Source organism: Solanum dulcamara, chromosome 11 (assembly GCF_947179165.1).
Source record: "Solanum dulcamara chromosome 11, daSolDulc1.2, whole genome shotgun sequence".
Classification (NCBI taxonomy): Eukaryota; Viridiplantae; Streptophyta; class Magnoliopsida; order Solanales; family Solanaceae; genus Solanum; species Solanum dulcamara.
Window position 1 is genome coordinate 55,657,453 of NC_077247.1, and position 13,748 is coordinate 55,671,200.

A 13,748-nucleotide genomic window follows, 5' to 3' on the forward strand; every position below is an offset into this window, starting at 1 on the left:
ATAATTTGAGTTATATACGATGATATTAAATTTCATTTGACTCCTCTTATTTTGAAAAAATAAATAAGTACTACAATTAAAAAAAAAGGTTTAAAAATAATATACTTTTTATTAACGAGCTTTACTCTCCGCGTGTATTAACTATTCTTTTCCGCCTATATTAACTAGTTCGAAAACTATAAAACAGACACCACCTGCACATTTTAGAACTCGCCACCATCATATTACGGACGCCCGCTTATCATATACGCTACCGCCGCATCTTAGAATACGCCACCGGATTGCTGATCTTAACTGCCCGGTGACCATGTCCGATGAAAACTCTAAACCCTGCTTAAGTCTTCCGCTGATCTGTCTGCATTTTTCCGGAAAAAACTTGTTGGCTCTTTGAGGTTACATATATTGGTATTCTTCCCTAAATCAATTTTCCCGGCGATCAAGTAATGCTACTGTTCTTCCCATCCATATTCAAGAACGCGTTGAAGTTACATGGGTATTCTTGGAACTCGTTGAACCCTAAATCAGATTATCTTGGAACTCGTTGAACCCTAAATCAGATTATCTTGGAATTCGAGACCTTGATATTGTCAGATTAACTTGGAATCCTTGCATGCGTTCTTTTTAAGAAAAAAAACAATCAACAACTTGTATTTATTCTTAAAATTCATATTTTAAAGAAATCAAAGAAATTGTAGTTTTCAAGAATAAATTGGCATTGCACATATCAAGAAATCTTTTAAAGAAAATTATGTTGTTATTCTCGCAGTGTGTTAAGGATGTTCAAGAATTTGTTTTTACTTTTTTAGGGAGATGGGGGTCAATTCGGTGAGAGTATCACAAGGGTTGTTAGTGCGTTGGTTTTCAACAGCCTCAATGCTGATGCCACCAAGGTACTCATTTACCCTTTCAATGTTTCAATACTTTTTATGATTTTACTAGGTAATGAATGGAAATTTGTGGAGTTGTTCTTGAAGGCCCCACTCGCACAACTCTAAAAAAATTAAGCATTGTGATTTGTAGTATTTTGAATGAAGACACTCAATTGGACAGACTTTCGTAAAACGCCTCACTGGCCATTCCCTTTACATGGTCTAGACTTTATTGTTTCTTAAAAATGGAAAACTGTGCCATGTAAGAGAATGGGGAATTATATGGTTCATCTTTTCTGATTTTGTTAATGTTTTCATTTGAGGATCACTAATAGAGGTGGGCTGCTGAAAACATCATAGTTAAGTGACTAACGATGGCAAGTCGTGCTTTCATGCAGTTTTAATCGTTTAGACTGATTGCTCCGGCGAATTTGTGTGTTGCTTGCAGAAAAGGCAGTGACCGGCGAGGCTCTTCAGTGAATTCTTATGTTCCTTTGTTTGCTACTTCTGGTGACGAGGGCATATGATTTATATGAAAATTGATACTATTTTTTCTCCTCTTAGTATGATGCTCCATTCTAGTAGCATTATTATTTTTTTCCAAATGAATATTCTTATATCACAACTCTATTTCTTTTCTCCGTGAGATTTATATAAGTTATTTCCTTATAGGACTCTTCTTTTTATGTTTGTTATTCTTATAAGTAGTGTACTCCTAGTTTGAACTTAATCCAGTTTCCACCAGGTATCTGTTGCTATATGCATTGGAACCTGCTATGTTAAGGTGGATGACAATGGTAAGTTTAGTTTCTTTGACATTGATCTAATGCATTTTGATGATTGTAGACAAGATGTTGGTACAACCGATAATTCTTTATAAGACTCTGTATAAGCCCCTACCTGATACAGGAGTTGATACAGGAGTTGACTGTTGTTTGCTAATAAGGAAATTTCTTGGGATTTTTCTTTTTGCAGTCATTGTTCGTGGTGTATTTTACAACCAACCAGTTCGAAGGAGGCAAATGCACTCCAAGTACTTCTAGTTTTCTCACACTTCAAACAAATGAAAAATACTGATTTACATACTTTACTTCTAAAGCTGTACTCTGACCTGATTGATCTTTTGGTTTGCATATATGATCTGTGGAAGCCCAGAAGAGACTGTCTTGCATTCTCTGAAAGAGTCTCTGCTCTTGTACATCCTCTCCTTCAAATTATTGATATTGAAAGGTCCGTCTTTGTTACACCAGCTAACTTAAGGATATTTTCTGTCTAGTTTCTTAAAATTTGTTTGTCTGCGTGCAGTGAGGATGACCTCTGTTGCACACATGCTTCTCCTTCTCCATTGCCACTATTGTCCAGTGAGTTTGGGATTCATCTGAGTTCCCTTAACAACTTGAATGCAAGTGATGGTTCATTCAAGCTCTCAGGATACATTTTAGGTCCTGATGTTTACACAGTGAAAGGTATACAGGACCAAATTGATGGATAAGAGATGTGGTAAGTTATTTTTCTACACTTTGTTTCCCTTACAGCCACTGGTTAATTTGCAGGTCCTTCAATATTTCGGTATATTTTCCTGACGAAAGAAAATGGAAAACTAATCTTTGGTTAACATTTGCTGTATCGGATTTTGTTTTTCTACAGTGTTTTTGTTTTCCTTTACCCTCCTAGTTTGCACTTAACCCAGTTTCCACCAGGTGTCTGTTGCTATAGGGATTGGAACCTGCTATGTTAAGGTGGATGACAATGGTAAGTTTAGTTTCTTTAACATTGATCTAATGCATTTTGATGTGCAGAAAGTTCTGCTCAATTTATTATTTTACTTCATCACCTGAAGTTGTACTTTCTTTTAAAGGGTTTGGTGTCTCACGAGATGGACTAGTGCTGATGAGAACTGTTGCACTTTTTAGGATTACTGAATTTTCTTTCAACTGATTACATAGTCTAATTATGTAGACATTTTGCTATGCACTGGAAAGGAACTTATTGACTTCAATGCTATGCTATTTGTTAGAAATGCTTCTCTTCACCAGCTCAGAGTTTCCACTTTGTTTGACTTATCACCCCAAAGAAAAATAAAAAAAAAGGGTGGGTGGGGTGTAGTGTGGTTCTTTTTTTTCTATTAGAACATGTTACTTGTTCATTTTTGTTCCATGTTTAATGTGCAATCAAATTGCCAGAAATGATGTGCAGTATTATATCCCTTTGTTGGCTCCATTGATACTGATTGTCTTAATTTGATAAAGTTATTTTGTTGTGTTTTTCTAGAATATCTTATGGTGACTGGTTGGTTCTTTAATGTTACTTGTAGGATTGGCCCGTCCTTCTCTTTATTGAGGATACTGTCGCGAATCTCTGGACTGGAAGTAACTCTGTCGGTGAGAGCAATTGTATTCAACATTTTTATGCAACATCACTTAGGATTGTGGCTTTGTCCACTTCACATTCCCTTCCCCGTAGGCTGTAGCCACCCACCTGCCTCCCTAAAAGAAGGGGGGGGGAGGGAGGGAAACAAATTGTGGAAGGTTGGTTAGTGGAAGAGAGAGTTACTTATGCATCAGATGGTGCAAAGCATTTCACTGTTATGCCATCGTGTAGTTAATCACTTTCTTTTCTCTTAAGCTACTTTTAGAAAACCTAGATAGAATAATGTTTCATCTAATATTTTACCTACAGAGGATGATTTCCTGTTAAACATGAAGCTGTTGTCACGTATAAGGAAACATGGAACATAATGTCTTGGTACCTGCCATAAATAATTTGGAAAAAGAGGACTGCAAAGTTTGATCTCAATTTTTATGCTCTTTCTAGAGAGGATATGGCCAGTGTAGGGGGATTTGTGTTCAGGTCCTTCTGAATTCTACTATGATGGAGATGATTTGACACATGCATTCTCATGGTGAAGAGAATATTAAGAATTATTTGATACCACGAGCTATGCTCTCCTCTAGGGTGGATGGGGACTCACATAAATGGATTGACACTAGAAATTGAGGTAAAACAGATGAGCTTATACGGAAGAAGATGAGTAGAAGAAGTCATTGCTCCTCCATTATACCAAGGCAAGAAGAAGTTCTTTGCCACGAGTGAGTCTTCAAGCAAGGCAGCAGGAAATAGCAATATTAAGACTCTTCATGATCTGCCACTCATGCCAGGTATTTTGTCCTTGAGTGCTTGTTTGTGTTAATAATCAGTGATGACAGAAAATTTGTGCAACTAATTAATGATCTTGTCCATCGTGCAGTCTTACCATCAATGTGATCAATCTTTTATCCCAAGTTGTGGTGATGGTGTATTCTCCGATGAAAGGTTATGTTATCAAATTTCTCGAGAATGTTAGGTCTCTTTCTGTTATTATGTCAATCAAATATGTAATTAACTCACATGACCTGATGTTTCTTGCTTCAGGCAAAGTGTGAAGATGAAACTTGATAACATCTGGAATAACAAATTACAAACTCAAGGGGAGTGCTCTAGGGCACGTGATGGGGAGTGAAAAGAAGGTAAACCATTCCTGCCATTTGTTCCTAACCTGAATAAGAGCTGAATTTTCCCGGTGCATGTTTCAGTTAATTAGCTTCATTTCTTTCACCCACTTTTCAAGATTATCTTACACTGCATTCTTATAAATCATGAAAGCATTAGAGATTACAATGTCTCTTTCTAAGTCTCCTAGGCCACATAGTCTCTTTCAAATCCCATTTTGCTTATGTTTTGATCTTGTAACAAGATTTTCATGCCTCCTGACATTTTTTAATCAAAATTTTCAGAATTTGCACCGTCAAAAACTCAAAATTTCTTATATTCTGGGAGAAAATGGAGGGACTTCTGTCCAGAGATTACAATTGAGTACCTTAGCTATATCCCCGTTGTTTTTGGGACTTCTTCTCTATTTTGTTGAGATGATGAACTTTTACCTTTTCCAATATGAGATGTAGAGTGGTACTGGAACAGAGAATCTTAAGAAGTTTATTCCGATTGTGGCGAACACAACACTTGCTATAATTGATCAGGTCTATTCTGGCATTTGCATAGTCCATTATGGCCATTCTTGGTTTCTCATGAATTTCCTTATAATGCATTTACTTTAAACGATTGTTTCTCTTATGGATCAGTTGGTTGGACTCATTAGCAAATATAAATCTCAGCATAAACTTCCGCATAAATAGCATAACATTTGTTGGTGCATATCAAAAAGTAATATCCGCATAACTATGTAGCACTTAGTTATCCGCTTAAGAAAAAACAAGCTTGACATAACTAATGCAGCATTTGGTTGGTGGTATTTAACTGTTCATTATTAATACCCTCGTGACTTATGCAAGAATCTATGTATTACTTTATGCGGGATAGATTAAGGAATAAAAACATATTTGTCAAAAATGCATGGATATGAGTATTTACAGGCAAAAATTCCATTTAATGTAGATAGTCCCTGCATAGCATAACTCATTTATTATTCACTGCATTAGGATCCCTACATTATTATTTACCCCATAACAGGTTTTACATTATTATCACCACATTAACATTCCCTGCATGACTAACTTTAACCAAATAATGTCTTACTCTTTATCTTTTGTTCCATTACTTTGTGACTATCTAGTGGAGTATATTCTTATGTAGAAACTGAGGCCCATGTCAAAATAAATGTGCGTCCCTTTTTACATAGTCAAGGATTATGATCTTTTGTTTGATTCTAGCATTTATCTTCGTTGATCATTACACTCATTGTCATGTTCTACAGCATGCTGCAGATGAGCGAATTCGTTTAGAAGAACTGCGTGAGAAGGTAATGGTTGTCTAAAACCTCATTGATGTGTCGTTTCAACGTGGAGTTTGTAGCTTAGTGAATTATCAGGTTCTATCTGGACAAAAGAGGACAATAACTTGTCTTGATTCCGAGCGAGAATTGGTACATTTATGGTCATCTAATGTGAAATAGATTTGCCTTGTGCTGCTTGGTTTGTGGGGAAGAGTTGAAACTCTTTATAATAGGAAACATTGATTTTTGAGTCTTTGACCATACTATGCTGACCAAATTCAAAACTGGGGTTGGAACTTGGATCTGCAACATTCATTCTCAAGCTTCAAAATCATTTACCTGGTAAGTTACGGATCTTTGTTTAGATTTTCATCACAACCAGTCTATGGAACTTGGTAAAATTGCCATTTACCTGAATTTCTATTCCACTAATTTTTGCAACATTCATTGAAGTTGAACCTAACTCTAGCATGAAGTTATATGTTTTGGTTAAAGTGGGGACGTAAATCTGATTCACAAGCAGCCAACATCTGTCACACTTGTTGCGGTAACATTCTCTAATACTTGTCTCTGTCATATTATACATTCAAAATGGTAAGTACATGTAAACCATTTTCAAATCAGTCTTATATGGGTAAAGGTAATATAGTACTAATTGTAGTTGGTAATACAGGATTAGAAAGTGACATCAACTAATAGGAAATAAGAGTTGGGATTAGGAATTATTGCGAATAAAGCTACACTGTATAGTAAATACAAAAGGGCTGGGAGAGATTGCTCGCCTACATTCTTGAACCTTTTACTACACTTTAGAGCTTATTCGCTTTAGCGATCCTGTTCCTCCCTCTGAAGGATATATGTATGTCTAAGTGTGGAAAACAAAGCATGACCAGCACTTCTTCTCAGTCTAGTTATTCCATTCTGAGGTATCAATACTGCAGTTTATATCAGTTCTGTGCTCCATTTTGTTGAAAGCAAGAAGGATTTTTGAGGGTTTAAGGCTTTCAAGTGTCATTTGTGAACATTGTCTCTTAAGGTCCATTTTATTTTTATTTGGGTTGATTATAGCGAGTGAATTTTGAATTGTTACTTCTAAGGGAATTTTTTTTGTTCTAACACCATCAATTACAATGGATGGATGGATGGAATATATTTGCTTTTGATCACTACTGTTTGCAGCGGTGTCTTGATTATTTATTCTAGCTGAAGTTGAGTTGGAACATACACATTGGTGCTTAGTTACTTTAAGCCCAACTTATGGATACAGTATATCAGCTTATGGAGACAGTATATGTGTTTGTTTCTTTCATCTTCTGTCGTGCTTCCTTTCTTCTGGCCATTTTAACTTTGGTTTACTATGCTTCCTTTACTGCAGCGACATCAAAATACCGCCATTCAGACGATATGCATGCTCTCCCAGCAAGCTTTGGCTTCAAAGGAGAGGCTCTGAGCTATATTTCTGACGTTTCTTTGTTGGAAAGTGTTACGAAAACTCACTGGAGGCCAAATGAGCATCGTAAGGTTTTGAAGGTAACGTTCTTTTGAGATTCAGTTGGTAGTATCCATTAGGATAGGTATAAAACTACTAACTTGGTCGTTGTTCTTGCCAATGTTTACAGGACGACAAGTGTTTGTACCTTGGAATTGATGATTGTAGACAAGATGTTGGTACAACAGTAATTCTGTATGAGCCTACCTGACACATGTGTTGACACATGTGTTGACTGTTGTTTGCTAATAAGGAAATTTGTTGGGATTTTTCTTTTTTGAATTCACTGTTCGTGAAGTATTTTACAACCAATCTGTTCGAAGGAAGCAAATGCATACCAAGTACTTCTAGTTTTCTCACAATTCAAACAAATGAAAAATATTGATTTATGTACTTTACTTCTAAATCTGTACTCTGTCCTGTTTGATCTTTTGGTTTGCATATATAATCTGGAATCCCAAAGAGGGTCTCGCATTCTCTGAAAGAATCTCTGCTAAGAATCGCCCTAGTGCATCCCAGTGTCTCCTTCAAAATTGTTGATATTGAAAGGTCCGTCTCTGTTATACCAGCTAACTTAGTATATTTCCTTTCTGGTTTCTTAGATTTTGTACATTTTTGCATGCAGTGAGGATGACCTGATTTGCATACGTGCTTCTCCTTCCCTATTGTCGTTATTATCCAGCGGGTTTGGGATCCATTTGAGTTCCCTTAATAAATTGAATGCAATTGATGGTTCATTCAAGCTCTCCTGATACATCTTAGGTCATGATGTTTACACAGTGAAGGTATACAGGCCCATATTGATGGATAAGAGATGTGATAAGTTATCTTTTCTACACTTTGTTTCCTTAAATACCACTGTTTTATTTCCAGGTCCTTCAATAGATCTGTATCTATTTATTTCAATATATTTTCCTGAACAAAGAAAATGGAAACTTAATCTTTGGTTAGCATTTACTATATCGGATGCTTTTTTTACTGTGTTTTTATTTTCCTTGACTTTCATAATGCCTATATCAATTCAAGATTTGCTTCCAAAGGACCAATACATAAATTGCTTAATAACATAACGATGAGTTTTGACAGTCTTCTGACATTGACCAGCGAAGTAGATCTCAGATATATCCGTTGTTTTTGTTTGCCCAAGATCTTCATATGATTTGGCTTTGGATCCTTCAATGACCTCTGTGGAATTTAAGGTGAGACTTTTTGTGGGCATATATTTTTTAATTGTTTTAGGGTTGGGAAACGAGTGTGAGTCTTTGGATTTACTTTTGTAGAATTGAGTTTGTGTTAGGGCTTGTCTCGTGAGAATTGGTTTGGGTTGTTTTCTGAAAATATAATTCACATCTCTTATTTAATGGGTAAGGGACTAACTTTTTATTAACACCTAGCATAATCTAATATTGGACACCAGTCGAGCACAATGTGGGGAAGCCACCTTAGTTTGCTTATAGTGAAATCATAAGAAACTGAATATCACTGGAAGATCTGGCTAGAGAAGTTCCAGTAGATGGAAGTTTACCAGGAAAGTGAATGTTGCTGTTAGAAAAATGACCAGAAAGAGGTGCAAGTACAGGAATAATCACCGATAAGAGGCTCGATGTTATGGGAACGCTCCTCAGAAAGAGGTGCGACACGACCAGACATTCATCTGAAAATAGTCACGACTCTGTCAGAAAGTTATAGGAAAGAGGCAAGACTATATTAGAATGGTTGTCGGAGAGAGGCATGACATTGCTGGAACTATCATAGGAAGGAGGTCTTCTTGACTAGTTGCCAAAAAGAGGCATGTTCACTCCGGAAAGACCACTGGAGAGAGATAAGATACTGAAGAGAGAAGGACCGATTGTAAATGGTGCCGGTCTTTGGCTAAGGCTGCTTGCTAGCCGGTCTAACCTGTATGAGATACAATCGACATCTTAGAGGACCTAGCTTCATTTGAACACTAACGTTCTAACACTTTTAATAAATACTAGAAATTATTGATTAGAATAGGGAATTAAGGAAAAGTTAGAATAGGCTCTGAGAAAGTGACACAATTTTCTTATTTTTCTTTGATGAGTGGAGGAAGTGGGAGCACATGTAATCAAAGGACTGCGTTTGGTTCCTCTTAGTTTTCGATTGCAGACCATGGACTAGATCAAACTTGAGAACTATTGCACTTTTTAGGATTACTGAATTTTCTTTCAACTGATTACATAGTCTGATTATGTAGACATTTTGCTATGAACTAGAAAGGAAGCTATTGACTTCAATGCCATGCTATTTTGTTAGAAATTCTTCTCATCACCAGCTCAGAGTTTCCATTTTGTTTGACTTATCACCACAAAGAAAATAAAAGGGTGGGTGGAGGGTAGGTGTGGTTCTTGTATGTCTATTAGAACATGTCACTTATTCATTTTTGTCCATGTTTAATGTGCAATCAAATTACCAAAAATGATATGCAGCATTATATCCCTTTGTTGGCTCCATTGATACTGATTGTCTTAATCTGATAAAGTTATTTTGTTGTGTTTTTCTAGAATCTCTTGGGGTGACTGGTTGGTTCTTAACGTTACTTTTTGGATTGCCCCGTCCTTCTCTTTGTTGAGGATACTGTCGCAAATCTCTGGACTGGAAGTAACTCTATCAGTGAGAGCAATTGTACTCAACATTTTTATGCAACATCACTTTGGATTCATTGTATTTGATATTATTTTTATATGTGGCTTTGTCCTCTTCACATTCCCTTCCATGTAGGCTGTAGCTACCCTGCCTCCCTAAAAGAAGTGGCGGGTTGGGGGGGGGGGGGAGACAAATTGTGGAAGGTTGATTAGTGGAAGAGAGAGTTACTTATGCATCAGATGGTGCAAAACATTTCACTATTATTCCATTGTGTAGTTGTATCACTTTCATTTCTCTTGAGCTACTTTTGGAAAACGTGATAAGAATATAGCTGTTGAAGTATCCTCCTCATCTATAGCTGTCCCATTCTCTTTTCAGATATACCTGTGTATTATGAGATCTGGAAAAAGAGGTACACGGCCCAGAGTTCACTTGAACTTCCTTCCCCGCAGTCAAAAAAACTAAGTGGAAAGTGCACTGTCAGGAGAGAGACTCGTTCTTCACAGAATATTCTGTGGGGAAATGTTTCTAAAAAGCATGATGCCGAGTCCAGATTCCTCTGTCAGATCGAAAGTTCAAGTCGGTAAATTGATGGCTCTCTTGCTCATTGCACAGTCAGTGTCAATTGGAAATCCAGAAACTCTGCAACCCCTTTCATCTAATGTTTTGCCTATAGAGGATGATTTCCTGGATAACAAATTCAGTGCTTCAGCTAGCTTCAGGTATAAAACAGACTGCCTGTTAGGTTCAGGATGGGAGGATGAGTCTAGTTTAGCTGGCAGATCAACGGAGGATGCCTCATTTAGGGAGTCTCTTGAACTTGATCACAGTGCAAATGTGATGCATGAGAGAAGGAAACCATTTATGCGGAACACAGAAGCCTGATACATGATGGATCATCTTTTGCTAGTGATGAAGATATTAAGTTTGAAAAAAGTAACTACAGAAATAAACGAAATCGCCTTGAAGATGATTATAGTTTTGAAGTAGCTGATGATGTTAACCAGGTCTAAAATCAAAGGTCTGCAAGGCCAAGGAAATATATTTTAAGAACTTCTCCTGGTGCAAAATTCAGAGCAAGGCATTGGGGAGTACAAATTGCCAGAGTCAAAATTTGACTGGGCATATGCTTTATATGAAAATTGATATACCTTTACTCCTCTTACTATGATGCTCCATTCTAGTATCATAAGTATTTTTTTTCCAAATGAGTATTCTTATATCCCAACTCTATTTCGTTTTTCCATGTGATTTACTTCATTATAGGACTGTACTTTTTTATGTTTGTTATTTTTATGAGTAGTGTAGTCCTAATTTGAACTTAAACCAGTTTCCACCAGGTATATGTTTCTATAGGCAGTGGGACCTGCAATGTTAAGGTAGATGACAATGGTAAGTAGTAGTTTCTTTGACATTGATCTAATGCTTTTTGATGTGCAGGAAGTTTTGCTCAATTTATTATTTTACTTCATCATCTGAAGTTGTACTTTCTTTTGAAGGATCTGGTGTTTCACGAGATGGACTGGTGCTGATGGGAGAAATATATGGTAATCTTTTTGCAAAATGTTCTACTGACATCATCTTTTCTGTTGTATTGATGCTGCTGTACATAATTTCTTTTGCTTGACAACTGTGATGTTCATAACGTGGAATGATTGTTGTAGTCTGTAGGATTCATGCATTACTCAACTGATACACTGTTTGATGGTTTGTGTTCATTAGTATATTTTTACAAATGTTCTTTTATTTACGGTTTTGTGGTTTTAATTGTAATTGGGCAAATTTGTATGGCTGTACACATCACAAAACAAAATATTGATGCTTACCTGTTGGTTTTGCTTTTATTGTAATATGTTCAGGTACATCGATTTCCCGGTGCTTCATCTACAAGAAAATACTAAGAGCCCGTTTGGATGGGCTTTAAGTTGGTCAAAACCAACTTAAAGCCCATTTTAGCTTTTGGACGTGTTTGCCTAATGCTAACTTTAAGCCATAAAGTTCTTAAAGTCAGTCAAAAATGAAAAGTTAGGATTCCTAACTTTTTTTTTCTAAGTGCTTAAAGTCATTTTCTTTGACCATGGAAATTACTTTTATATTCTTTATATTTTAACTAAATTCCCAAACTACCCTTTTTATTCTTTTAACCCTAAAATTCACATCATTTTCCTCATTTAAGCACTTTTATCCAAACACTCAACTGCTTATTTATAAAAATAACTTTCAGCACTTCAAAGTTCTAGAAGCACTTCATACATAAAAGTTACTTTTTTTAAGCCCATCCAAACGGGCTCTAACTTGGTCTTTGTGTTTGCCATTGTTTATAGGATGGCAAGTGTTTGTACCTTGGAGTTGATGATTGTTGTCAAGATGTCGGTACAACAGGTAATTCTATGTAAGCCTATCTGATGACTGTTGTTTGCTAATAAGGAAATATTTTTCTTGTTGCTTTCATTGTTCATGATGTATTTTCTAACTAGTTCGAAGGAAGAAAATGCACTCCAAGTACTTTCAGTTTGAATGTAAGTGATGTATTTTATAACCAACCAGTTTGAATGCAAGTGATGGTTCATTCAAGCTCTCAGGATACATTTCAGGTCTTGATGTGTACAATGTGAAGGTATACAGTCCCAAATTGATGGATAAGAAATGTGACAAGTTATCTTTCCTTTCCCTAACAACCATTTTCCTTCCAAATAATTGATATTGAAAGGTCCTTCAATATTTCTGGAGCACGATACATCTGTACAAATTCAATAAATAAATGTATGTACTTAAATGTAACACTAGCTTTCGATGGCAGCAACACACACATTTGTATTCATGTAAAGCCAGAGTAACTCCGTGCGTATAGATAATTTGATTGTAACATCAACAAATGATTAAATTTATATGTCCCACTCTCTAACCCTCTTCATTTTTTATTCATTACATAATTTTAGGGGATTTTTCGAGTAGGAACTAGTAAAAATACAAGGTATTTCAACGATCTTGGATAACAAGCTGAATTCAAGTTATTAGATACTTTTCCTCTCTTATGGTTTAAATTCTCTTATTGGATACAAAAATAAAGTAAACTCGGTTCTTGACTTTCATGTTGATTGATTTTTCGTCAAAGTCATACCAAGTATAATGGTGGCGTGTTCTAATTTTTCATATTTAAAAAAAAAACAAAAATTAATCGAAGCATACCAACAACGAAGAAAAATCGAGATAATGAAACGGTTTTGAAAAGTCTAGTTTTGATTATAAAAAAATAATATGAAATAAATTTTATAGAATAACCGTTCGAAACCATTGACATTCCTAATATTGATGGCCTCAATAGATTGGAATGGCCTCATTTTTCCTTATCAGCTTTAGGAAAACTCTGAATATAGGTCTAGATTATTTGTATTAGACATATCTAATTTGTAGGTGCTAAGTTCAAAAGTCATTGAGAAAAGAATCTAAATCATGTGTAAGTTTTTAAAATATCACTTAATGAAAAAAGAAATAATCGAACAATGACAATTAGGAAATGTCTGCTTTCGTGATTGAACGTTTGTTAAAATGGATGTCTTCCAAAAAAATTGTTAGATTATAAATATTTAAGGTAAATAAAGCAATATTAAATATTTTGAAAGTTTTTAATGATATTATAGTCGTTAGAAGTACATGTATAGTTCAACTACGAATTTGAAATATACTTACTTTGGGCTAAATTAAATATTTAATTTTTAAAAAATCTATTTAATATGTATAAAATATTAATTTATAATCTCATAACTTGGGATTAAGATTTTTAAAAATAAAATCGATGATTTTTATAACCGTAATGAATAATTTGGTAGATATTTTATTTTGTAATAATCGAAAAATATCAAATCCTACCGAATAATATGTCAAAAATATATTTTATATGTCAAGTTTAAAAATAATAAAATTAAGTAAACTATTGGATACATAAATAGATATCATAATTAAGTAAAAGAGGAAAACTCTAAATAGAGGGCTAGATTATTTGTATTAGACATAC

General features: G+C 35.3%; 2 protein-coding genes across 5 annotated transcripts in view; both read left to right on the top strand.

Annotated features, from left to right (window-relative positions):
• LOC129872092 (uncharacterized) overlaps positions 1 to 7,339 on the top strand; it is a 39,687-nt gene extending 32,348 nt beyond the window's left edge. For all 4 annotated transcript variants that reach the window (XR_008762407.1, XR_008762408.1, XR_008762409.1 and 1 more), the window contains 12 exons: positions 807 to 890; positions 1,615 to 1,666; positions 1,845 to 1,902; positions 2,020 to 2,099; positions 2,175 to 2,369; positions 2,570 to 2,621; positions 3,184 to 3,250; positions 3,549 to 4,027; positions 4,117 to 4,181; positions 4,281 to 4,375; positions 5,620 to 7,167; positions 7,257 to 7,339. The gene's annotated coding sequence lies outside the window, so the exon portion shown is untranslated. The remainder of the gene's footprint in view (positions 1 to 806; positions 891 to 1,614; positions 1,667 to 1,844; positions 1,903 to 2,019; positions 2,100 to 2,174; positions 2,370 to 2,569; positions 2,622 to 3,183; positions 3,251 to 3,548; positions 4,028 to 4,116; positions 4,182 to 4,280; positions 4,376 to 5,619; positions 7,168 to 7,256) is intronic.
• A 2,611-nt stretch (positions 7,340 to 9,950) lies between these two features.
• Positions 9,951 to 10,820, top strand: LOC129872094 (uncharacterized). Its single transcript, XM_055946965.1, has one exon. It carries the CDS (start codon positions 10,256 to 10,258, stop codon positions 10,616 to 10,618), a length of 363 nt encoding a protein of 120 aa, XP_055802940.1. The 5' UTR covers positions 9,951 to 10,255; the 3' UTR covers positions 10,619 to 10,820.
• The last annotated feature ends 2,928 nt before the right edge of the window (positions 10,821 to 13,748 follow it).